General features: G+C 40.6%; 1 protein-coding gene across 3 annotated transcripts; it reads left to right on the top strand.

Annotated features, from left to right (window-relative positions):
* The first annotated feature begins 4708 nt into the window (after positions 1 to 4708).
* On the top strand, positions 4709 to 23969 carry LOC102096755 (cell surface glycoprotein CD200 receptor 1-A). 3 transcript variants are annotated; one of them, XM_013370033.3, is made up of 6 exons: positions 4709 to 4988; positions 17752 to 18060; positions 18827 to 19078; positions 19889 to 19985; positions 20929 to 20980; positions 22281 to 23969. In XM_013370033.3, exons 1-6 carry the CDS (start codon positions 4901 to 4903, stop codon positions 22401 to 22403), a joined length of 921 nt encoding a protein of 306 aa, XP_013225487.3. In that variant the 5' UTR covers positions 4709 to 4900; the 3' UTR covers positions 22404 to 23969. The 3 variants fall into 3 exon arrangements, with proteins under 3 accessions (XP_013225487.3, XP_064918819.1, XP_064918818.1); XM_065062747.1 differs by lacking the exon at positions 19889 to 19985 and adding an exon at positions 19434 to 19439 and having other exon boundaries at positions 4726 to 4988; positions 18827 to 19069; positions 22281 to 22521; XM_065062746.1 differs by lacking the exon at positions 17752 to 18060 and having other exon boundaries at positions 4726 to 4988; positions 22281 to 22548.
* The last annotated feature ends 2341 nt before the right edge of the window (positions 23970 to 26310 follow it).

Below are 26310 nucleotides of genomic sequence, written 5' to 3'. Positions count from 1 at the left end.
TTTTTCTTCATCATAAATGAAACAAGTTCTACACGCTAAGATAGGTCATCAAAAGGCAGGAAATTCACTGACAAGTGTGACATACTCTGCTATCTCTGAAAGAATTAAAGTGGTTTTAATGCCCAGTACATTGGATGAGGCCATTGCATAATGTAATCCATCCCTAATCTACCTTCCTTGCTGAACTATTAGACAAAACCATTGTATATCATTGCTGGGGTGAGCACATACTCAGGGTGTCAAACAGATATATCAGTACACAGAGAATCATGATGCTTTTCCAGAACCATTCACAGCTTCAGAGGCAATGGGGTTTACTCATTTATGTGCAGCCTGTCGAGCCACCTGTATGGTCCCAAGATTTAGGATCCTCAGCTGACAGAAAGAGAGAGCAGCGAGAATTCTCACAAGGAGAAAGTCATGGTAGCTACATGAGAAGTCAACAGAAGCAGGCCAGCTTAAAAGTTTATACCAGCTGAGGTTCCAGCACTCTGATATTCATGGTATCTTTGGAAATGAAGTTCCTGGAAATAATTTAATTTCGGTCTGCACCTCAGTAATTAAAATCCAGCTCTACAGCTCCTGCACCTCTTGTTGAACTTTCAGCTATTAGCATGGAATCAGCTGTCAGCAAGGACTTTAAGGCTGAGTAAAACCACTTCAAACAGAGAAGATCACAGACTGTGCCTTTGTCAAATAATATCTGATGACATTATGATACTTAACATAAAATGGGTCTGCAATAACCCACACTAGAAACCACAGGCAGAGCCCAGATCTGTGCTCTCAGAACACAGAAGACAAGGAAAATTCAGTCTCCAGGAAGGCTGTGATGGGTCTGCACTGCACCTTAAACCAACAATGCTTGAGTTTTCTCTGCTGCTGTGTGGAGAAGTGCACTTACTGAAAGTATGTCTTTAATCGCACCTTGTTGGCAATGTCTTCCTTCAGCTGTGTCTCTGGCTTCAGCTGTCACAACCAATTTATCCCTCTCCTTCTCCACCTTTCCATCAAATCTACACTACCTTTCTGACTGATGCAGCCAGCAAATCCTGATAAATTTTCTCCCTCTACATGCATTATTTCTGTGTCTAGGTCAACCTCTGCCCCACTCTGGCCTTTCTTAGGGTCAATTCCTCTGTCATGGTATCCTGGCTCTCAATGTGCAGCTGAGAGAACAGGCTCCAGTGAATTAGAGATAAAGTACTTGTCACTCCTTGTAGTAAATTTATGTTTTCAGTTGTGTCCCACCACAGACTTCTCATATCTCACTTCCCAACTTCTGTTGCCTGTAGCAGAACTTTCACAAGAAAGAAGAAGGAACTGTTGCAGTACTTCCCAGACTCAGTCCTCCTCAGATTTCAAGATGTTGTCGTATCCCTAGGGATGTGTTCAACAAGATAGCAGCTATGTCTGCACCAGCCAACAGGAAAGTCTCATGAGCTTTCTTAGGTCTGGTGGAATTCTGCAGAATGTGTATTCCAGGTTATCATCAGATCGTGAGCCTTCTCTGTAGAGTAACCTGAAAGAAGAACTATTTTGAGTGGGGCTTTGAGCAACAACAAGCCTTTGAGCAGCTAAAACAGGACCAGCTGTGCAAAATGTACTCTAGACTGCAGCCTGGAAGCATGGTCTCACCTGGAGCCTCTGGCAGAAAACAGGAGGAGGAAACCAAAGTTGAATGCTAGTGTTTTGGAGCCAGGGGTATCAAGGATCAGAAGCCCACTTTGCCCCAACTGAAAAAGAGAAACTGGGAGTATATGGTGGGGTTCAAGCTGCTTCAGAAGTTGTTTGTACAGAAGCATATCTCCTCTTGGCACCATGATTGCCCATGTTCAAAAGAAACATCCCCTCTACACATGACACAACCAGCACTACATGGAGTAAGTGGGGACTCGACTGAGGAAACACAAACACCCAGGAATCCTGGAAGAAATCACAGACTGGCCAGAAGGCAGAGATTTTGGAGAGTTTTTGAGGAGGTGGCTGGTGCCCAAGAAGCACCTTAAAAGAAGAACCTTAAAAGGAGTTATCAGAAGATGGAAGACATTATGCTCTGTTTATTGATGGATCCTATTGTGCTGCAGTAAAACCATTAGAAGTGGAAAGCTACCGTGTGGAGTCCCACACGGCAAGTCACTGAAGGAGAAGGTGAGTCAAGTCAGTTTGCAGAAGTGAAAGCCACCCAACTAACCCTAGAGTCTGCTGAGTAAGAAAAGCAGCCAGTACTCTATAGTGATTCATGGATGTTGGCTAATGACCTACAGGGGTGGCTACAGCAGCAGTGGAAGACCCATTTGCAGTGCAGAGGTAAACCCATCTGGACTGCTGTATTGTGGCAAGAAACAGTTGCCCAGGTAGAAAAACATCACTCTAAAGGTATATTGTGTCGATGCTCACATGCCCAAAACTGTGTCACTGAAGAACACTGAAACAATGAACAGGTAGACAAGGATGTCAAAATCAAATAGCTCAGGTGGACCTGGATTGGGAGTGTAAGGGTGAGTTATCTGTAGCTTGATGGGCCTATGAAACATTGGGGCATCTAGGGAGAGAGACAACAAACAGGTGGGCTCATGATCAAGGGGTGGACCTGACCATGGAGGCCATCTCACAGGTCACTCATGAATGGGAAACACATGCCACAATCCAGTGAGCCACGTGAGTAAGGTCTCCCTGGAACAGAGGGCAGTTGCTGGGGTTTTGGTATGGCAAGGCCTGGCAAACTGACTGCATTGGATCACTGCCACAAACACACCATTGCAAGCGCTACATACTGCGTTGGAAGGAACTACTGGTTGGCTAGAAGCATACCCTGTACACCATGCCACTGCCCAAAAGACCACCTTGTTTTGCCCATGACAGTAATTGCTGGATGACCTCCCTTTCCTTATCTTGACCCGCAGGACTTTTGCTGGATATTTTTCCTCCCATCCAGTTGAGGAGTGATAGAGCAGCTAGCTTGGTGGACACCTGGCAACTAGCCAAAGTCAGCCCACCACACCTTCTCATATCAGCCCCTCATTGTTTCTAGAAACCCAGGCTTCAACCAGAAAGTCGCTCCCAAAGTGCCTTAATGATATCTTAAATAATATCTGTGTACCAAAAGCCACCTAACTTCTGGTTCCAAATGAATTCCTATAGGAATGGCAGAGTCCTTTCGCTGTGGCAATTTAAAGTAGGACTTTTCTTATTCAAAAGATAAGTTGCTCTCTTCCAAAATCTCCTTTATCCCATTGCATCTCTTCATTTTTTCACGTTCATGCAGTATTTTCTTATCCAATACACCACATCTGCACATTTACACCATCTTAGTTTCCTCTTGCCTTTGCTTTTGAGCACTACTTCTTTTGCATTTGAAGCCTCATAATGCTTACATGTTGCCTACTTGTTTCTCCAGTCTTGGATCTCAATCTCTACTTACATAAATACCTCTTCTTCCTCTCCGTGCCCTTGTCTAAAATATACCTATGATATCTGTGCACAAGGATTACTAATTCCTAGATCAATGGTAAAAACTCAGAAAACAAACTAGAGTGTTACTGTGAACAGCATATAAAAAACCCCAGAGCAGTGTGGAGGAGTGTCAAAATCAAGTGGGGAAAAATATACAGAACACCCTCCCACCCAAAACTGCAGTCAATAAGATGATCATAGGACCAAAACAATCCAGCTAAAGTTCTGCCTTACCTGATTTTCTTTATATGATAATTATCAGCCTTTTTTTTCTTATTTACACAGGACCCTAATTCACTCTCCTCTGTTCGAGTGAACATCAATGCAGACCATTTTTGAACACCAGTCCGATCAAACAAAATTACCAGAGCATCAGACTACAGTAATCTGTACATCTTGCTGATGTTCAAACGTGATGTGCAGTCCTAGCTCCCAAGCAGTTCAATTTCCTGCCGCCTTTGATCTCTTTTGAGTCTTTACTCTTATGTCTTTGTATTCAGTGGTAATCATTTGGACTTGTAGCCTTCAGCAGCTGAGGCCTTTTCTCTACTGCTGGTCCCCAGAACTGTGCTGGGGAAGTGCTGTGGCTTAAAAAAGGAAAAGAAACCCTGCATATGAAATTAGTAGGTCAATGAGGCGGTTTGAAACAGGTACAGTATTATTTGAAAAAAACCCTATACAACAGTGGTCTGAAAAAACCCATAGAGTTTTGAAGTGAAAGATGTGGGCAAGCTTCAATTTTTATACTATTTCTGTTGAAAAGTGTGTAAAATAGGCTTTTCTTTCCCATCAAGACTCAGTTTCTCCCCTCAGGGTCTGGAAAGCCTTGTTCAAGATGAGAACTATGCTGTCAGTAGCTAAGTGGCTACTGAAGGGAGAAATCATTAAAAATGTCACTTACAGAGAAGATTTGAGACTGCTTTTTTTTTTTTTGAGGGAGGCACGAGGAGGAATTTTTTCAGATGCAGTGCCAAAGAAGTGACAAACAAGTAGCAGCAGTAGTTAGTAGTAGTGGCAAATATGAAGAATAAGTTTCCCTCTTGCTTCCCAAGACTAAGTTTTCCTTTTCGATGTTAAAATCAGCCTCAAATAATCTCCTCGGCTTTTACCCTCTCTGAGCTGTGCTGCAGGGTTTATCTTCACTCATCAGCCTCCTGAGCAGAGCCAATGAACAGAAGGCAGAGCTGTTGAATCTGTTTCCTCAGCGTTCACCCAGGCTCTCAGCACAGGAAGCCTGGTGCTCTGAAGAGTCAGAAGGAGGAACCTCTCCAGCTTTGAGGAGCCAGTCGAGCAGGAGCAGGCACAGCTGGAGGAGACGAGTGGAGGCAGGGGAGACAAAACACTGGCATTGGCTGCTGAGGGTCCACTGGCAGGCAAGAAACACTCCCCATGACCACAGCCAAGCTGGCGGCGGGATGGATGAAGTGATAGAGCTGCCTGAGCCATGAAAGCAGGAGCCGACATGAAGATTGCTGGGAAGATGGTGTGTGTCTTTGTGCTGCTCACCATCACCAAGGTCACGAGAACAGTAGGTGAGTCTAACTGGGATGAATCAGCCATTGGGAAGGAAGAAAGGGAAATGTGCACAGATAGTTGCTTTCCATAAAAGCTATTAATCATGCTATGACTTTCCTTAATTGCTAAACATTATAGGATACAACTAAAACATGCTTCCTGAATATCCACTCCCGCTCTTCTTCTCTCAGTGGCCACAAGGCTGCCAATCATTATCCCTGTGACTTCCATGTAGGCAATTATTTAGTGATCCTTAGCTGGGAATGTAGTATTTGTCACAGACAGCCTTTTTACTCAGACCTCTAAATCCATATCATCTGAGAAACTGATCCATTTTACATATTAAAAATATGCCTGAGAAAGTGTTGGTGAACTTGAAGCTTTTGGCCATGTTGTTTCTGCTGAAGAGAGGCTGCAGATACTCTGAAACAGGGCAGAGATCTCTCATGTCTTTCTGAGGAGTGACAGATCACTGATGCATTGACAGTAGGGAGCAGTTTCTGGAATTTTGTTCTGAGGCTATCAGGCATGATCACTGTCAAGAGTGGGAAAGGCTTTTGTGCCAAAGAGAGTGGCATTCCTAAGCCTTTCTAAACCCACCTTTTAGTGTAGTTGTCTTAGGTTTAATAGAGTCTAGCTACAGCAGTTAATGTCTTCCACATTCTCTTCATTTGCATTTCTAGAGCTTGTGCTCTTCCAAACATCGCATCGCAGTCCATGGACTTGGTAATGGAACTAGGGATTTCAGCAGCAGTTCTGGAAACCTAAACTGTCTCTGTTTACAGGGAGAAAGCATACAGGTCTGTGGGATCCAAATTAAACTAAGGACATCTCCAAATAATATGGATCATGCATGTGTCCATTCCTATTATGGACAGGTAGAACTAAGCTGCACAGACTTGAGTTATTCCATTCCACTTGACCAGAAAATAAAAATGGCTCCTTGATGATATTTTAAAGCAGAATGGTTGCAGTCATTGTTGGCAGTGAGGGAATAGCTGTCTGTAATGTGTTCGACTGATAAAATGAGGGGTCCAAAATGGTTACCCTCAGTGTTACCCATTGGAAAAAGTTTAAATACTTCACAAACAATATTAAACTTTGCATTGGTAACCTCCCAACAGGCACACTGGAGGTAAAAGAAAAAAAAAAAAAGACGTCCCTATTCTGTAGGTAATTCTTCTACCATCTCAGAATACTGAGGAACCTGCTCAGGGTCATACAGGCAGGTTGTGATAGCATCAGAGACAGTCTACATTTTTGAATACAGCTGCTCAAAAAGTAAAGGAATATGGACATGTCACAAAATGCTGAAGAAAATAGAGCAGGCAAAGGGCAATCCCACTGGCAAAACCTCTTTTAAAAAATTGACTTTGCTGGAAATATTAAAAAAAATCAAATGCCAAAAAAATTGTGTTTTGTTTTGTTTTGTTTTTTCCCCAAAAGGTAACAGGATTTAAACTTCTTGATGTCTTAGTGAATTAATTATATTCTCCTTCAAAGAACACAGAAAAAGATGTTCAGTTAAAATCTAATTTCATGTTGAACCTTCTCTTCCCTCCCAACTATTCCATCCCCCCCAAATAAAAAGCAGCCCACATTTGATGGGGAGTTTTCAGCTAACACTCTTCTTAAATTTGTTTCCTTCAACATTAGGGTGGCTTTTCTGAGTAAGATGTAGTGACAAGGTTTTCTTCTTCAGAGATCACAGGCAAAACGTGTCAAGTTGATCTAATGTGTGTTCTATCCAGAGAATTTAAGTGTTGTATGAAGCTCAGAAGGAAATATGTCCCTCTTGTGAAGGCTAGAGCAAGCTACTCTGAATGAAATAAGGTCAGGCAAAAACTGTTGTGTGTAACAAGGCTTTATCTGTGTTAGCATTTTCCTTAACATTTCCCTAGCATGTTGTTTTGTGTGGTTTGGTCAGTTTTTACAACCGCAGAAAGGGCAGCTCAGAAGCAAGGCTGGGTCACTTCGTGACTGTGGTATCTAGATCTGCCCCCAAACAGGGCTGGATAACGTGCTGCTGAAGATGCCTGTGCATGATCTGTACCAACAATCCTTCTGTGACAATCCTCATAGTAGCAGCGGGGGAAAAGACTCAAAATCTTTTCGGTGACACTTTGAAGACTTCTCTAGTTTAACTAAGCAGACAGGACACCTCAGGTGGTTGTGTACATACTCCAAAGGAAAGGGGATAAATAAGGGCAAGATCTTCTGTGAGAGGTTTGTGCAACAAATCTCTTTTTGTTGGATTAATATTTGCAATGTTGGACTGTGTAAGTCCTGCATCTGCAGTAGTATCCTGTGACAATAGAGAAGGGTTGAAAGAAATCCATTGTCAGTAGTGAGATGTGACTCTTTATAGTTAGTTCCATTTTATCGAAACTAAAAAACTGAACTAAGTGGCATTGCATCAATGCTGGAATTAGAGCGTACGGGGTAGGTTCACAAAGCAACTTGGCTAAAGTTCGAGTTTACCTGCACAGATAATTTTCTTGAATGCTACTGCTTTCATTTAGTTTCTTTCCTTAATATAATTTGTAAAATCTCTTTCACTAGTGTAGTAGTGTTCTATTGTCTTCTTGCTTTCTCTGTCCTGGTGTGTTTCAGGGCTCCTGTCTCTGTTGCCTCCTATTATAGTATATCATGGAACCTTGCTCCAGAGGCGAAAAAATCATAGCCTAAAAAACTATTCTGATAAACTTACGTTTGTCTCCATTTCACTATTTTTTGCTGATCCTTTGGGTCCACATGCTGGAATAAGTCTGATTTCTTTTACCATAAAAATGCCTGAATCCAAGCAACCTGGTTTTCCTACCAAATGCTTAAAACGGAATTCTGTACTATTAAATTAAGCAAAAATTTTCTCAGAAGGCATCTCAATTGCTCTACGACAATATTTAAAGCATTTCTTTGTGACATTAACACTTTGCTGTGGTCCAAACACAGTGTCTGAATGTGTCTGGTCTCAAAACCGTGGAAACAAGGATGTTCAGTCTTGCAAGTTGACCATATACTCCATGACCATAAAGTATATTTTCTTTAATTGGGAAGTCCCTCATAGAAGTACATGCTACTTAAAACTTGCAGTTGATGTATTTTGTATTTAGAGGTACAATCATTCATAAGAAAAAGTGTAGGGAATCTTCTTATGCTGCCTTATCTTTGTATTGAGTAATAAAATGCTTGGAAAAAAGTACTATGCTAAAGCTAAGCATTAAACAAGATACAACTGAGATTTTAACCATATAAAGGTGAGGTCATAAGCATGTTTTCACAGCAGCCCTTTATCTGCTCTCTGCAACATGTTAAAAATAGGGCATACAACCTACTGCTTGCAATCAATGATCTATTTTTGTTTAGAATAGCAGGAAAATTGCACTTAAGCATAAATAAACGGAAGCACTTATTTTATTGTTGTCACAAGGAAGAGAATAAAAGCTTAGCACGCATTCTGTATCTGTTTCTATATGGCGAAGTGAGGGGCCTTTCCACTTGGTTACACATGGTGTCACGGTGATACTCTGAAGGAAATACTACCCAAGACCCTTTGGCATCCAGTGTAAATCCCTTTTCCCCTCATCCATTCCAGCTCACATTCTGCAAGGATGAAGATCTACTTACTTTGAACACAGAAATTGCTACACCAAGTTTAAAATTTACAGCCAGACTTATATAATATGTGATAGCTTGTCAAGTTCAGTGATGATTTATGATCAATTGAGGATCTGGCCTGGAGTGTTTGCTTGGCAAGCTGGATGATTCTAACACATCATTTAAACACCAACTAATTCCTTAATTAAAGAAGTGTACCCATCCTTTTTTCTACAAAGTCATGTCTCTGTTGAGACGTAGGCTATTTACACAGGGGTAGAAACCAAATCTCAGAAAGGACTCCTATATCACCGCATCAAATTGCTTTTTTGGCAGGTGGTGTATCATGAAACACTTTTCAGAAACACAAAAAAGCACCCACCTTATTGAAAAGCTGGTTTTAATTATGATTGAGGCAAGATTCTCTGTTGTAATTTTCAGCCTAAATTTCTTGTACTACCTATTTTTATTGTTATTACATTTTAGGCTGCTAAATTTCAGCATCCATCTACCATGTCCTAGTTCTTTTTGCACGACATTTCCATTTTTTATATTAATAATCCTATATTCTTCCTGCTTTCAACAGATTTCCTCACACACTCCTGAGACAAATGCCAATCCCATTAGTAAATCCGTTAAACAGAATTACCGTAAAAATCGTCTACTGAGAAACATTATTAGCAAGCTACTTTCAACCGGACACTTCCTTTTAATGCTACCTTTTGCTTTCCTTAACCCAGTTATTTTTCCATCGTGTTTCCCTCCCGTTGTCCCTCTGTTCTTCAGCTTAATTCATGACTTTCAAGAGGACACTTTATCAAACTGCATCTCTAGCTAGGTGAGGTTTAATGTCTTTCCTTTGCCCTCCAAATCAGCTGTCTTGAGTAACTGTTTGAAAGGATACCGGAGAAAGCTAGAGAGAATGAAAAGATCATGGACAAATTAAAACTAGGAACTGGCAATTCCCGAGGTATATTCCACCTTGAATGTGAAGACTGAAACCTTGAGTTCATTATTAAGTTCTGTCAGTGTGCTCACTTCTCCGTAACATATAATGTTACTTCCTAATACTTTCCTTGGCATCTGAAAGAATTCCAGCCACACTGCAGACATTTCATACTGGAAAACCACAGTTTACAATGACAAAGTGTATTTTTCTGGCAGTGTTTTAAGGTTGATATTTCATCTTGTATGAGACAGCAGAAAAAGAGACTCATACTGCAAGTGACACAGTAATGGTGGCAAAAACCAAACAATGTGTCAAAAGGAGAACAAAAGAAGAATTCAAGTATAAGAAAGGGATTTCTGAAGACAGGAAAAGAGCCTAAATAGAACAAAATGAGAATAGGAGATATTTTAATGGAGTAATGATGAGCATGGATAAAAGAGTGTGAGTGGGAAACTAATGAAAAAGGTATAAGTCTCTTACAGTGTCCTTTTAAAGATATGCCCATGCTGAAAAGGCTGTGATTTCAGCTTCCAAAAACAGAGCCATAGCAGCTCAGGCTGGCTAGTTCCTGTATTTCTATAATGGAAACTGAGTAGTCAAACTACTTACTACTCAGCCTGTGCTCTGTACTGTGCTGCTGTAGCTACATTTCAGAGTCACAAATCTATAATATACAAACCAGTGTTGGTACTTGAGCAACCCCTACCCTAGTACCAAGCACTTGTATTTGTTCATCTTTCATGTCATTCCAGACAAGCCTTGCTAAGTGTCACAGGCACTCCGTGGCAGCAAAAGGGGAAACTAAATACAGAGCTAAGCCTGTTGTATGTGGCCTCTATGACTCACATAATATATTCATTCCAAGATACAGTTAGTCATTTGTTTGTGGCATGATCATTGTTTCAGTTCATTATACCTCTAAGTTTAATATGTCATGATCTGCAGAGTCGGGGGGAGATGCACCAGAACATTGTGGTAGGTTGTTACTGTAAGAAATAAAGACACAACAGGATTATGTCTGACAAAGTAAAGCGGTCTCTTTACAGTGTGAAAAACTCTTTAACAGCTACATTTGAGAACAGGGTGTCATGGAACTTGAGTCATTTGGGGGTCAAGAAAAAGTTCTACTGTGGGTTAAAACCTGTTCTAGAGAATAACAAAAGCTTGAAATCTTTCCTATTTGAAAGCAATCAAAAGCACTTTCAAGCTGTGCAGCTGTCTCTGATATCACAGTGACTGCCCTGAAAATTTCGGTGGCTTCACAATAAAATTTTCCTGTTTTTAAAATCTTTCTAGCTCCTTTTACTATGAGAAAGACTCAGAAACAGGAGAAATGACTAAATAAGTGTCTCTGCAAAGGAACTGGTGCAACTAATTGCCCACGAGAGCTGTCAAACACACTACACAAACCATGTTAAAAAGAAACAGAGCAAAGTCTTTTCCCTGATCTTTTTCAATTACAGTAATAAAGCACATTTTTTGAAACACAAATACAAACTCCTCAACTGAGCATTTTTTTTTTTTCCTGAGAGAGGATATATCCATTTTCATACAGAACAGTGGAATCTGCCAGTGCATTAGAATGTGCACTCAGTGCACTGGAATAGAGCTTGAGAACCTCCTCAGACATGGCTTAAAATCTTCTTCAACAGTCAAGGATAGGCAATGAGGAAGGGCATAGTATTATTGCTGTTATAATTAGATGACCTTCAGAGGCTGGAGTCAAACTGGAGGACCTCAGTCTAAAGGCCTCCTAGCCTATACACCTGTCAGATAAGTCTTCCAAGTGAAAGCTTCTCATGATGGATTTGTGTCAGCAACCAAAATGGGATGATTCAGCTTTGAGCTGTACAGAACTCTCAGAACCTGACCTGCCTATTTTCCACATCAGTATGACAACACGAACTCCTGGGCTCCTGAGGTCTGGTCCTTCCGGCCAACAGAAAAAAATTATTCCATTTTCCAGAGTCCACTTGTTTGTGAAGAATAAGACTTAAAATGAGAAGTTGTTTACTATAAACGTGTAGCTATGTGATCCTTCATTTCATCTCTCTTGCATAACAGTACTGACATTTAATTATCATCCTTTCGTTATCGCTGCACTGAGATCAGCTTGATAGCTCACACCTCTTCAAATTTCTTGTTCTGTGCAGACTCACAGTGAGGCCTCTGCTGCACTGGTTATCCCCTTTTTCAGCTACAGCAAGCTGTCAGGTCAGCTCAGCGCTAACATGGGATTTCACCTTGAGAAAAGTAGCAGTGCAACACTGACTGGTTTCTGAGCCTTCATTTGACTAGATAAATGCTGACGTGTATGGTATATATGACCTGAGATATTGGTCATAAACCAATCAGCTATCAGAGAGGAAACTTTAGCAACTGACTTTTAGCTATTTTACAGTATGAAGGCACCATTCCCGAAAAACGTGGTGGAGTGACAGGTCTGAATTAACGCACTAGCAGCACTAAACCTTCCCTTTTTAACAGAGCAGAATACTTCTCTCTGTTGAGTTCTCCTCCAGTGCAGACACACACCCTTTAGGTTCAGTGAAATTCCTGGAGGGAAGTGAGGACTGTGCCTTCCCTCATTGCTGCTAAGTATATACCCAAGATGCGAGCTGAGGAAGGCAGAACAAGGAGGGCAAAGAAAGCAGATGGGAGACCCTGGCAAAGGGCTCAGCTGGAGCAGACCCACAGAAGTCCTGGGAGTGATGGAAACAGGAGCTCAGAAGAGATGATGTGGAGTCTGTGCAGCCTGACAAGTCACTGAAAGCTGGTAAGCTGGTGGAGTAGAAGAGAGGACTGGGGGAAAGAACCTGTTCTGCAAAGGCACAGAAAACAGGGTAGATTTATTTTCAGCCCTTCATTTTTCTTTCTCTTTTTTCTTTTTCTTTTTCTTTTTCTTTTTCTTTTTCTTTTTCTTTTTCTTTTTCTTTTTCTTTTTCTTTTTCTTTTTCTTTTTCTTTTTCTTTTTCTTTCATGAGTATAGCTATCAACTTGAAATTCCCTAAAGAGCTATCACTTTCTAACATCTTGGTCTATGTTCTAATAAAAAATACTTTTAGAGACTAGATGGCTTTTGGTATGCTTACTAGAAAGAAAAAGTAGGGCATGTCCAACTTCAGACCAAAATGAGGTCTGATCAAAATCTCCAAATTGAAGGAAATGCTTTGGCTGCCCAGGAAGGACAGGACAGAGATGAGGATAATTTCTACTTACAGAACTGCCTTTGCACTGGTTGATCCCTTAGCTCTTTACAGATTAATTCCTGAGAATATACATTTTGAACTGTTTTTAAACAACGCTAACTCTCTGATAAAGAACAGCAAGTCGTGACATCTCATTGGTCTGCATTTTAGATTGAAATAAGAACAGAAAGGCAAATCCTCTTTTCATCAGAAACTGCTATGAAAATGACGGATACTATTGTTTATGACTTGAAAGCTTCTCACAAGCATTACCCAGGCCCAGTTCTATTTTTATTGTGAGAGACAAGATTTTAGCTCACACAGTTCAAAACCTTCAATTACCTGAACCCCAGTACTATGCTCTGTGGTAAAATGAAGCAGATCTCTCTATTTGCATATGCTTACTTGGGAAAACAGCAAGCACGCTGGAAAATTTCTGCACCACATGATAATGTGAGTGAGCACCTATAGAGATGGAAGCACTATAACCAACCACACGGCTGACAAGCAGGGCTAAAGATCCAATTCCCTGTAGAACTATCAGCCTGGCTATGCTGGGTTTGGCACTCAGTCTAGTAGGTATCCACAGCACTCGACCACCATGATGTGCTTCCGTACCACTTTCAACCAGAATACCATCAAAATAGGTGCAGGCTCTGTAGTTACATCCTTACCAATTTTTTCTTTCTCTGCCTTCAACATAAAGACTGACAGAGTTTTAGACAGTTCTTGGAAGAATATTAACAGGTTAACAGTGTCATAATATAGGATAAAATCTCCCTCCTAATAGTATGTGTCTCTTATACGGAGATAAAAACTTATTCCCTATTCCACCTTAAGAAGAGGTCTTCAAAATCATTTCAGAAATACAAATTTACCAAGCCCTTCAGGATTTCCGGCATATGCATTCTCCTTCTGTAAATGAAGTCTTAAGATCACGTTTCTAGTAGCACACATGAGAAAGAAGCAATGCAAGGAAGAAAATATACAATTCATATTCACACTAATGCCACTTACCTGCAGTCTAGCAATGAAAGAGGACAGTGAAGTGATAGAAGTTTGATTTTATTATGTTTATAAAGCCCCTTTACAATACTAGGAAGGTGTATGTAAGGATAGGACGAACAAGAAGATACTTACTAATTAATCTGGGGGAAAAGCTCTGCCTTGCTAAAAGCCTTCTAGATTAATAACAAGATACGGAGGGGAATTTAGAATCCTTTTACAAGTTTATTGTAGAACTAAAATTTTACTTAAATATGATTCATCAGATTTTAAGTTGATTGATGTGGCTTATTATTTAAAGTGAATGGTACCAGATTCATTCAGGGGAGAATATGGCAGAAAGGCGTAGCAGAAAGCACCACTTTCACTCCCTCTTTCTTTACAGACTTGAAGTACACAAGATGTTATATGGAGGAACTTGTACATTGCAATAGACTGCTTAGGAGATGCAGATTTGAAAGACAGATAAAATGATGCTGCCCTAATGAAAGTGTACACAGTGAAATAATGCACAACACTGTTATTCCTGCACAACATTTGTGAACGTTATCCAAAGAAACCCCAGCCCCAACACACAGGCTCTTTGAATGCTTAGGTTTGCTTAGTCATATTCAGATGAAGTCGGCCATACTGGCGACATGACTCAGAGCTCTGAGGCTCTTGGCGGTGTTAAACTGGGACATGAAAGACTTTGTTCTCCAATTTTCAGACACATTCACCAAACTTGCACCCAGAAACCACCATGAAACAAAAGGCTTCTGTCAGTTCCTCTCCTGGTAAAATCATCTGAGTTTAAAACGCAAACCTCACATTTTCTTGAAATGCCATTAAAGCAGAAAAAAAACCCTTGTCATTTAAAATCACTTCTAGTGTAACAATGTATCACAGAACACTGTTGACAATTGAATTAAGAAAATAAGCATTTATGACGCTGGTGGGTAGTTCGTGTATCAAAAAATGGTGTGAGTTGATAGCACTTCTTCAGCCATGCTTGGAAACATTAATCAATGAATCCTGGCAGTATTGAGCAGCAAGAAGCTAAGTATTCTTTCCTTTATTTAACAAAAATGGGAAGTGGATGGCTTCAGTAAAATCCTATCCCCACCTAATTTTCCTCTTCTACCAGCAAAAAAACCCCAAGCTTCTCAGAATTACGCTCTGACTTCCATGTTAAACAGCTAGAATAACACACATTACAACACTCTATGCTGTAGCATAGTGTGCGGCAATATTGCAGCTATACCTCCCATCAATCTGCAGGAGCTAGGTCTAGGTTTGGATACTTCTTCAGCCAAAGAATACTTCAACCTCAGAATGAAAAGATAAAAAACTTTAAAGGAATCTGTAAGTCGTTAAAATGCAGTGAGCTGTGTTCATTTGCAAGTTAGAAATAATTTCCCAAGAATAGTTAAAGAGAAGGAAAAGTGGTTGAACTGGAATGGTTCATTCACTGTGATTCCAGAAGATAATGAGATTTTAGACAATACTATTAAGGTACAAACAACTGCAGTTTTTTCAAAGAGGCTAATAGTAACAAGTTGACTAATAACTTGAAGTTGACTAATAACTTGAAGTTGATGCTCATTAAGACCAGCTCTTACAGAGTTGTGTCTCTTACAGAGACAAGCAGGAACTGGCTTCACATTGCACCACCCAGCAGAGGTAACAGAATTCCAGCTCTGGGTAGGGGATAGAGAAATACAACAGTTGGGTCTTCCACCAAGGTTTGATTAATCATGCAAGACTAGGGGTGTTCTAATTCTTTGCATATTTCACCTGAACTTTCACTTGCTTCTTTAGTACATGTGCTTGAAAGGTTTGGGAAGGAGTTTAACATTTTTGGAAGAATTTGTGAAAAACTCATTTGTCAGTACAAATTAGGTTTGTTAACTTTTGCTGTACTTCCGGATGAATGCATGGTTTGAAAGTGGTACTCTGATTTTCTCCTCACACACAGCTCCCTTAGAATGCCACTAAACCCATTAGTCAGCCCAAAGAAAGGGCAATTCTGCGTTCCACCAGAGACACAGAGCACTCAGAGCTCGGTGGCTTACAGTCCCAAAGTTTAATGGTCACCTATGAAAAGAGGAAATTAATGAGGTGGTAAATAGAGACTGGCTTGGACAACAGCTGTGGGTATTATTCCTGTGAACTCATTAATTGTTAAACCATGAGATTTTGAAAAAGAAAGGATATTTATCTGTAACAGGTCTTCTTCAGGTGGTTATTTATACAAAAACATGCATTGTGGATTTTGTGGGTGGTTTGCTTTTAATTTTAGCAGGACCTAAAGAATACCAAAGTCTGATTCCCCCACCTACTCTTCACAGTTGTTGACAACCTGTGCCTCAGACTCTTGTTTTCTCTCAGTCGCAAAAGTGCCTCACAAAGAAGAGTGGGCTGCATATGTAAATGTAGGCAACAGTAATGCACATATAAGCAACTCCTCTTGAAGAACAGCTCCAAGTAACCTTTCTTTCATCTGTAAGTGCTTGCCCACATGTACATTGACTGTGAACAAGGTCCATCACAAAACAGAAAGAAAAAGGTCCCAATGTAACTAGTTGAAAAAAAACAAAAGAACTGACTGTCACAAAGGTGGCATCATGTTGAGAGGCTTTAATGATCAGGGAAACAGTGAAATGAATCTTGGGGTTAGAAGCCCGACCTCTTGGATGTGTCAGCTGAAGACATAAGCAGATGAAGGGTCTCAGATCTGGTCAATATAAAGTGAGCAAGCATCACTCATGTTCAAGATGTGCAAAAAAGAATCAGTCCTGAAAGGCTGTGGAAGAAGAAAACTCAGGCAAATTAGTTTCTTGGCTAAGAAGAAATTCAGGGGTCCATAAGCAATGAAAAAAAAATAAAATTAAATTAAAAAAAAAAAAAAAAAATAAAGGCAATCCTGAGGGTGTAGCTTGTCTTGAACAAACATAGCACACACAGGAGCTGTAATAGTGGTCTGCCTCTCCACTGTTCAATGGCCAATGTGATAACTTCCAAAAAGGACAAGAGCTCCAAGCTTTCCCATACAGACATCTAGCTTCAAGTTCATGGATCATGGAAAGATAAAAAGAGGAAGTACTGTGCCTGACTCCAAGCAAGAGACATCTTTTAAAGAGAAAAGAAGAGTCAGTGTCATAGAAAGAAAAAATATGAAATAGAACATTTCCAAGTAAATGCAAAACAATTCAAGAAGATGACACAGTTGATAACATCAACTGAATAAAGTTTCTCTGCACTCTCAGCCTCACAAGCAAGAGGCACAGGGATATGGGCATATTGTATACCTTTGCAGCTGTGTGCCTGGCACAAAGATGGGCAGGACTTACAATTATGTCTTATGGGGACCACTGCAGTAAAAAAAGTACAGTCACAGTGTGAATGTATATGTACACATAGTGTACATTTGTCATGTGAATGTACATGTTCACGAAGATTCAGAAAATGAAGACACTGCAGAGACAAAAGGCAAAAACCTTTCCTCCTACACAAAGCTCCACCACTGTTATTTACGTTGTGGTCATGTCTGAGAGGCGTAGACAAGGCCTTTGCGCACAGTGTTGGGTTTTGAGTGAATGCAGAAGGAAAAGTTGTCTACTTCACTGGTAGAAACAGCTCCAGAGAAAAGTCATTATCATGTGCCTAAATGCAACAGCCAAATTTCTGTCATTTCAGCCTGTAAACGTTAACCAACTGGAGGATTTGCAAACAGAAACACACTATTCAGATACTGAACTGCTTAAGGCAATAGGCAAGGATGGGGTCTTCCTTCAGTATTTGTCTTATCCACTAAGATGAGCCCCAGCGGGAAATTTGTTGATAATATTGAGAGGGCAGGCTGCGAGAGGCCACTGACTCCTTTATGTACAGCTCTAATACAAGGTGACTGACAATTTACAGGTCAGCATAGACAGGGCCTTGCCCTGGCATTTAACAATGCAGACATTTCATGGTGAAGCACAGACCAGAACTCCGAGGCTGTGAGTGACATCCCTGGGCACTTTCTCACATGTCCTTCTCTCTTTTTCTCGCCTTCAGGTAACAGCAGAGTGTCAGCGACAGTAGGTAACAGCTCTGTGCTTGTCTGCTCTCTCAAATCAAATACAACCCTGGTAACATGGAAAATAAGTCCCAAGACTGGAGGCTCCTGCACTTTAGGATACAGGGCTGATCAGAACAAGACAGACAGAACAAACTGTAGTGACAGCGTGAACTGGAAATTCAGACCGGATCGGGATCCTGCCCTGGAGATACAGCAAGTGGGAATAGTCCATGAGGGAAATTACACCTGCGAAGTAGTAGCAACAGAAGGGAATTTCCACAAAACGTACCACCTGACCGTGCTGGGTAAGGGACGCCTTCCTCATTTTACAGTTCTCCAAAGGACCGCGTCTGGACCTGGACATGCAAAGCTCCTGTCCCCATACACTGGGGGAAGCATGCAGTAACAAGAGGAGCTTTCTTGCTGGGATAAACTGTCATGCATTTCATTGATTCTAGCTCTGTGTCTCCCACCCCCTTATTTCCCAAAACTCTTCTCCGTTCTCCTACCCTCTTTTCCACTGCCTAGTCAGAAATGACAGGTGTGAAGCTATTTCCAATATGCTAATAAAGGATTCTGCATACGCATCCCATTTTCCTGTACAATCAGTCAATAATACACTAAGAGAATGAAAGCATGTGAAAGTGACACTTTCAAGTGCTGAGATACTTTATCAAGCAGGCTGTCCTTATTCAGACAGTAAGAATGGACCCATTTCCTCTTATGCTGGCATTTAAATACATTTTAAAGCACATGTACAATGACTGCTTAGGACAAAATTCTAATTCAGCCCTGCATTTGGGATAATTCCCTACCACAATGTCTAGGGGTACCTCCTCTACTGGTATATGGCCGTGGTAACTCACCCGAATGGGGAAGAGTTGTCCAAAAGGAAAAAAAGAGGCACACTCTTTGTCTTTTGCAACTTTGGCCCATGTCGCTGTAATGGGATGCTGTCTCCCACTTTACCCTCTTGTTTTCACTGTGTTAATTCTAGGTGGAGAACAAGAACATTCTATCCCATCTGTGGCAAACTAACTCCATGTATCTCCCCTTCCTGTCACTTTGCAGTCCCTCCCAGGCTGATCCTGCACTGTGATGACCACGGGAACCCCGTGTGCGAGGCAGAGGCAGGGAAGCCGCCTGCTCAGATCTCGTGGGACCTAGAGAGCAACTCCACCCCCAGGGAAGAAGTCCACGATGACGGGACAGTGACTGTTGTCAGCACGTTCACAGCACACGGCACCAACGTGACTAATACGATCTGCATTGTGTCCCACCCGACTGGGAACCAGAGCAAGTCCATAGCCTGTCGTCCCTCAAGTAAGCTTCCATTTGTGCATTTGGCAATCAAAATGCTGCTTAGCGTCCCGTGCACACTCTTGTTTCTTCTAGGAAGGGAAGACTATAAAAGGTACAAAATCCTTCAGTGAAGTCCTATATAAACAAGGGTACCATGCCCAACTGCCTTTGCCCAGAAGTATCACCAGCTTATTTCTGTTGTGGACACTATGTCCTAAATAGTTTCTTCTCTAGGAGGGATATGCATAAGTGTGGTAGAATTATTTTGGCAGTGGAAATATTGTTGGAAACAGAGACAAGGCACTCATGATCTTAGTGTAACAATATCACTTGGAAGCAGAACATCAGCAAAGTTTTTTCAGATGCAAATATAAAGTCTCTTGTTCAGATCATGGTAAGAGAGAGAAAGAGAATCAAGTCTTGTGTGGCCAGCAGAAACAAATTAAATCACTTACTTCCAAGTTGTGAATGTCTAACACTGTATGACATTTGGTTTCTGGTTTTCATTTTTTTTGTTGCTTTTGAGAAGTATACATGAGTTGCAGTTCTGAGATATGCCGAGTTCTTGAAGGGAGCTCAGGTATGGCTTAGTGAACAGACATCATGGGTGACTACAGTGGGATTTGTGGGATCTGCTTCTGTCTCTGACACAGACTCCAACTGTGTTTCTTGAATAAGTTTCATTACTGACTTTCTCTTCTGCTGAAGGGGATTATATTTATTTTACGGGCATGCTGAAAATGTGTGTATTCTCTAAAGCAACTTTAATCTTTTACTGAAATAACAAAGAAACTGAGCAGCAAGAAAATATAACTAACTCTTTGTGTTTAGAGAACGGCTTTTACCTGCAAGTCACCATCATTCTTTGTGTCCTGATCATTATCACCTTCATGGCTGTCATTTGCTATTTTAAGCTCCACAATGACAGGTATGTATGATAGGACGCTAAGAAAAGATCATCTAGCGGTACAATAAATCTTTAAGTAGTGTCTGTGTCTTGAAATCACATGATTCTGTCAGTCTGTGCTGCTGAATTAACTACATCAAATGTTTCTATACTGCAGACACTGTGCATTGCACACATCTTCACTGAATAACGCACCTGAGAAAAATATAAATGGGCAGAAGTTGGCAGAGCATCCTCATTGCATTGCCTGCTACACTAAAGGGGAGCTCTTCATTCTAATACAAAACTGGGAGAGTAAAGCTGCTCTTCAGATACTGTGATAGTTTGTCAGTGTCTCTCTTGTTTAAATCAGGGGGTTGGTTCTGCTGCCTAATAACGTCTAGCAAGTGCCAGAGGACTGACCATGGCTATCCTGCCATATCAACAGAGGGGACAGCAGATTGCATTTGTATTTATGAAAAAGCTCCCTGGGGGAAGCTGAACTCTAGCCCCTTCAGGATTTGTTGTGGAGAAAAAAAGCAGTTCAGAGGAAAATCTAGCTAAGTCATTTGTGCAGAGAAAGGCGGAATTAGCACCTGTATTGACAACCTCAGCGATGTTCCCTCCTTCCCCTGTTCCAAACCAGTTTCTCTCCCAAACCTGCTCCTTCAGAGGAGAAGAATTAGTTCAACACTAAGCAGGAATTGTGCATCTTTCCACAGGACTTTAATCTTAATATTCTGCTCCCACTTTGTGCTTAAGCTCCCACAAGCATGAGAAAAGACCTCTAAAGAAAGTCAAGATGCCTTAATTTTGGGGCCAAAAGTCAAGAAGAGAGAGACATGAGAAGACTTTTTGACTTCACTCTTGATGACAAGAAAATGAAATATTTGATAATTTGGTGATCAAAGAAACCAGGCTGTGATCCAGCCAAAGTTAGGACTGAGTAAGTAATTTGTTTTAATACTTGTTTTCTTTTTCACAGACTGTGTCGCAAACTCGATCCTCCTGAAACTGATCTCACACATTCCCCACAGGTAAGGAGAATGATGCAGATTGGACCATCACCAAATCAGGGAACTTCTGGTAGCCCTAAAAACATGGTTAGTAAAGGGAAACCATTAGATTTTTACTCTACTCTCTGCTTTTCAGCAGGTGCTATTGTGTCTGATATGTTTGCTCTTAGCTGTATCACAGGGCAAACAAAGCCTACGATCACTATAATTTTGACTTGGAGCAAATATGTTCCAACAGCAAAGGCTCAGCAGCTACCATCCTTTGTCTTAGCAAGGAGTGAGTCCCACCACATCTCCCTGGTCATATCAGATACACTGACCCCAACTCCTGTACAAACAGTACTTGGGAAGGAGGCAATATCATGGGTTGGGGAATATTAAGAAAGCTATTAGTAAACAAGAGACTTAAATGACAAAATTAACAGACACAATGGAAAAAAGAATATCCCTCTTGGTGTCTAGAATGATAATGCATAAGTTTTGAAGGCCACTCTTTATCTGGTATGGTCAATCCACAATCAAAGAACCAACCATACTCAAGACAAAACATTTTATAAAACAAAGGAAGTAGTGCTGTGCTGCAGGCTGAGAGGTATTACTGAATTCCCTATGCTGTTAAAAGCTTACTGTGTAGCTGAGCAATCCACCCATCAGCTCCTTGTCTCTGTTCTCTGCTTCCAAATACAAATAACTGCACTTCTGTGCAGGTAAGATGTGCTATATCTATAATGTGCATATCTGTCCACATACAATAGACACTAGGCTCAAATTCTGTCAGCAATTTAAAAAGAGGCTTCAATTTCAATTTCTGAAAAGATGTAGTCAATTCTAGTTATTATTATTCCTCTGCTTCTGCTGCCATCTGTCCCAGTTGTTGCTGACAGACACACTTACATTAATGCAAAATAATGGGTTAAGGAGCGGTGTACTCGTTGTCACATCATGCAGCTTTCACTAGCTTGTCTGTAGACTGAAACTGAAGACTGATGGAGGAATCAACCATGTTCAAGACTCTAGCATGTTATTTGCTCTTTCAAGAGAATTATATCCCAATACCTATTTTTTTTTTCAGGCCAAAATAAGTGAGGTAGAAGGGTAGGAAAAGGTGAACCAATACCTCAGCTTTACCCTCTAAATCCAGAAACAGCAATATATGCTCTTTGGTAGAAAAAGCAATAAAGTTTTTCTTCTTGAGTCCAAGAGGAATAAATACAGGAGCGCTCTTTCCCAGTTATAGTCTTCAGCACAGATGAAAGGCTTGCAGGCTCTTGCCAAACTAAACTACTCCTTGTATTTACAGTTTTTGGTTTTGTTTTGCTAGGATGACACAATGGAAGTGGAACCTTATACTACTTATGTGCAGAAGGAAAATGTAATTTACAACTCAGTGTCTGATCTGACAGTGGGGCAGAATCTTCCACAAGCACTGTCGCCAGCAACATGAATGATCCAGGAACACTGGAAAGGGAGAGAGATACTTTATAAAAGAATGGATATAGAAAGAAACTTCTCAGAGGATTTCTTCAGATTTTGGAGCAACATAGCTCACTAGGTCTGTTCAAACATCTGTACTTTCTGATGAGGCTATATAGTTCTTTTTTTCCCTGTTTTGCCTTCTTCCTTGGGAAAGGAAACAGGTTTCCTGTTATTCCATGGGAAAATGCGACTGATGCCATGCCACAGTTTTTCCTGGAAAAGCTGCTGTGACCAGTCTTCCCTTTGCTGTTCTTGCCTTGGAGATCCTAGTTCTGTCAGTCACTTCTAGGCATTACTTTGATGCACTTGACACTATGTTGCACACATTTGGGAGATGGGAGGAGTGTTATGTCTGAGCTAAAATGAAACACAACAACAATCAACAGCCACTTTTTTCTAATTCACGAATTACTAACATAGTGGCCTGAGTACTGATCATCACAGAACAGCTCAAATGACAGAAGATATTGGTAGGGAAGACCTTTAATCCTCCAGTTCTGAAAACGGAAGCAAGTGATGAATTTAGAAGGTCATCCACTAAGAAAGAGACTTCACTAGCATGATAAATCAACTTGTTAGGTTCATATTCAGTCTTTCCACTAAATGTGTTCATTCTGTATTTCAAATTACTGTTATGATTACTTTTCCATAAGATTCTCTGAAAATACGGTATTCCTCTCTTAATCTTAAGAGTATTTGCATTAAGATATTGTAAAAGTATAATGTAACTCAAATTTGGGAAGCTACTTTTAACAGAAAGAAACATCAAATATTTCACAAAATGAAACAAGTTCAAGTATCTCTTCTGTAAATGTGCAATAATGTACAAAAAAGATAAAACGCTTGCTAATTCTAGTCATATTTATTTTAACTACCACAACTGAAGATTTTTTCATTCATATGTCTAGATATTTTATTGATATTCTTTTAAATATACTGTCAAGTTCACTTTTTTGTATGTAAATTTGCCTATATTTCTTAAAGTGTCTCATGTTGAGGTGACTTCTTCTCACCTTCCCATAACGTTCTTTGGGAATAAGTTGAATAAAATGTCCCCTGTATATTAGCAGTTCTCACACTTTTTGGATTGATGCCTTACTAGCTACAGTACGAACTGGCTTAAAAGAAAAGAGTAAAGAAATCCATTTGTAAACCTCTGTTTACTACCCTTCAGTATTTTAAAAGATTGACTGGATAACTGGTCTGATGGTAGGATCAGAACTAGATTTTTCCTTTAGACTGTAGAAATGTCTTTGCCACACACAGGTAGAGCTTTCTTTTGAGACAGCCTCCTGAGGGCTATGACTCTGTGCTTGGAAAACAGATTTCTAAATTGATTGCAGTTCCTAAATGTATTACTAATGTAAATTGATGCAACTGGTTATTTATTCTCACTCTAGCAGCTGTGAAACAACCACATTTGTCCAGGTGCTCTCTGCATGCACATATTGTTTTTCTCTGTTTCTGTATGTAAATTTAGAATGGAGGGGATTAAAGCTGAATACCAATCAGCTATAAACAAGTTTTAAAGGGATCTCGGTTTCCAGTGACTTATCAAGGAAGACAGACAGTCAACTCAGTCATAATCCTCTGAAATCCCCCCCCCCTTAAAATAGATGTGATACTGTCCAATGATCCTTCTTCCCACCCAAAACCAGAGTGCCATCACTTCTTAGACTTTTTTCTGTGGACTAGAAAGTCATTTGTGTTGTTCAGTGTCCATAAAGTGGGGCTCATCCTATGAGACAGCAGCTCTGGAAGGCAGATTCTTGACAGTTTATATGTAATATATTTACAGAAGTATAATACTTGCTAACCTGCTGTCTAGATGTAAGATTTTATGATCCCTTACAGGCCTGTTACACTGGACTGAATCATGTATGTTCAGGACCTGGGCATTGCTAAGTTACTAACAGGTTGATTATTTCCTTCATCCTCCACTTTGTTCCACATTTAGGCCTACTATGGGCAGAAAGTAGGATTTTAGTTGTGACTATGATAAATAATATGAGTTAAGAGTCTTATGTGTACGTGCATATACAACTATGCTCTTTGTCTCTGGCAGCAGAGATCTAGAGCAGAAAGTCCCTACCTGCACTCCTCTTTCTCCACCAGGGTACTAGCTACTTCTCTTTGCAATGTGCTGCTACTGTGCTGCAGTCATCCTCCATGCAAAACTGCTGTGTTGACTGTCTCTTAGCACTCAGGCAAGCCTGCCCTCTAAACTCCCCAGCATGTTGCAGAGTCACAGGAAGAAAGTCAGCAGCTTTTCAGCTCCTCCCGTAAAAAGATGTTCTGGCTTTAACCACACTGACCAATTCCATCTCTTGCTGGAACATTTAATTTTGCTAAATTTATATCTCCCACCTTCACCGCTATATTTTATCTTCACACACACAATCCAGTCTCTTGACCATTTACAACTGCCATTCCTGCTCTAATCAGGCAGTTAATAGTCATGGTTAACTTATGACTGTAGAAAGTCCTGAGCGTGGAGCTCACATGCATGGCAAGCACAGCAGGCCACCTTCAGATTCAGGGCCTGTTCTTTAAGATGGCGCTGGCAGTACTAAGAAATGGATGCACCACAAACACTGAGACTGAACAGAGCTTCTGTACATACATCAGTCCTTGGGCCTCTCTAACTAAAAATTATTTAATGCGAACAAAGTCAAGCCCCTCGTCACCCATTACAGCAGCATGTAAGATTTTGTTAAACCACAAATTTTAGCAGAAAGGTAATTATATCACCACTTCACAGAATCACACAGAATCACAGAATGTTATGAATTGGAAGGGACCTCAAAAGATCATCTAGTCCAATCCCCCTGCTGGAGCAGGAACATGTAGATGAGGTTGCACAGGAATGTGTCCAGGTGGGTTTTGAATGTCTCCAGAGAAGGAGACTCCACAATCTCCCTCGGCAGCCTGTTCCAGTGCTCTGGCACCCTCACTGAGAAGAAGTTTCTTCTCAAATTTAAGTGGAACCTCTTGTGTTCTGGTTTGAACCCATTACCCCTTGTCTTACCGTTGGTTGTCACCGAGAAGAGCCTGGCTCCATCCTTGTGACACTCACCCTTTGCATATTTATAAACATTAATGAGGTCACCCCTCAGTCTCCTCTTCTCCAAGCTAAAAAGACCCAGCTCCCTCACTCAGCCTTTCCTCATAAGGGAGATGCTCCACTCCCTCTACTTACCTGCTTCAAACAGCCTACTAACAACAGATTCCATTACAAGTAGTGTTTCAGATATTACCCTGTCTCTGCTACACAACAGGTTTCAAGACTTACAACTACATTGTCCTGCTTGTATCACCTACTCAGATTTGTGGTTTACTACTTACAGTCCAGTTGGTAATCCTGCTGTTCATCATAGACCTTCTGGTTCAGTGTGTGACTGCTCTGTAATTCTGCTCAGCTTACTTCCAGTTACAAATTAAAGTTGATTCAGTACTTTCAATTTTCATCCTACTGGGAACAGAAATTTAAATTTTCATATTAGAGCTGGATGACTTTCACATGAGCTTTGACATAGCCACCTAACTCTAGATGTAACAGGGACTTCCTCAAACAAATACAAGGAATGAGTGCATTTCCTTATAAAAATCTAGAGAACGAGTGTATTGGCAAGGGAATGTTAAAGAAATATTTAAAAAAAAAAATTAATTAAAAGAAAAAAATCTAAAGTCTTTATAAATGGAGTAAAAACTGATTCATATTTAAGTGGTAGGGAAAGAAAACCGTGCAATGCATTTAGTCATAACTAGAAAGGAAGATCAAAAAATACATTTTCACAGAAAGAAGCTATGCAGTCAGACCAAAACCTATTTGCAGAAAATACTGAGCAAATAATTTTCACTACTGAATATATTTC

Source organism: Columba livia, chromosome 1 (genome assembly GCF_036013475.1).
Source record: "Columba livia isolate bColLiv1 breed racing homer chromosome 1, bColLiv1.pat.W.v2, whole genome shotgun sequence".
Classification (NCBI taxonomy): Eukaryota; Metazoa; Chordata; class Aves; order Columbiformes; family Columbidae; genus Columba; species Columba livia.
Note: the sequence above shows the minus strand (reverse complement) of the source record. Positions and strands in the feature narration are given on the sequence as shown.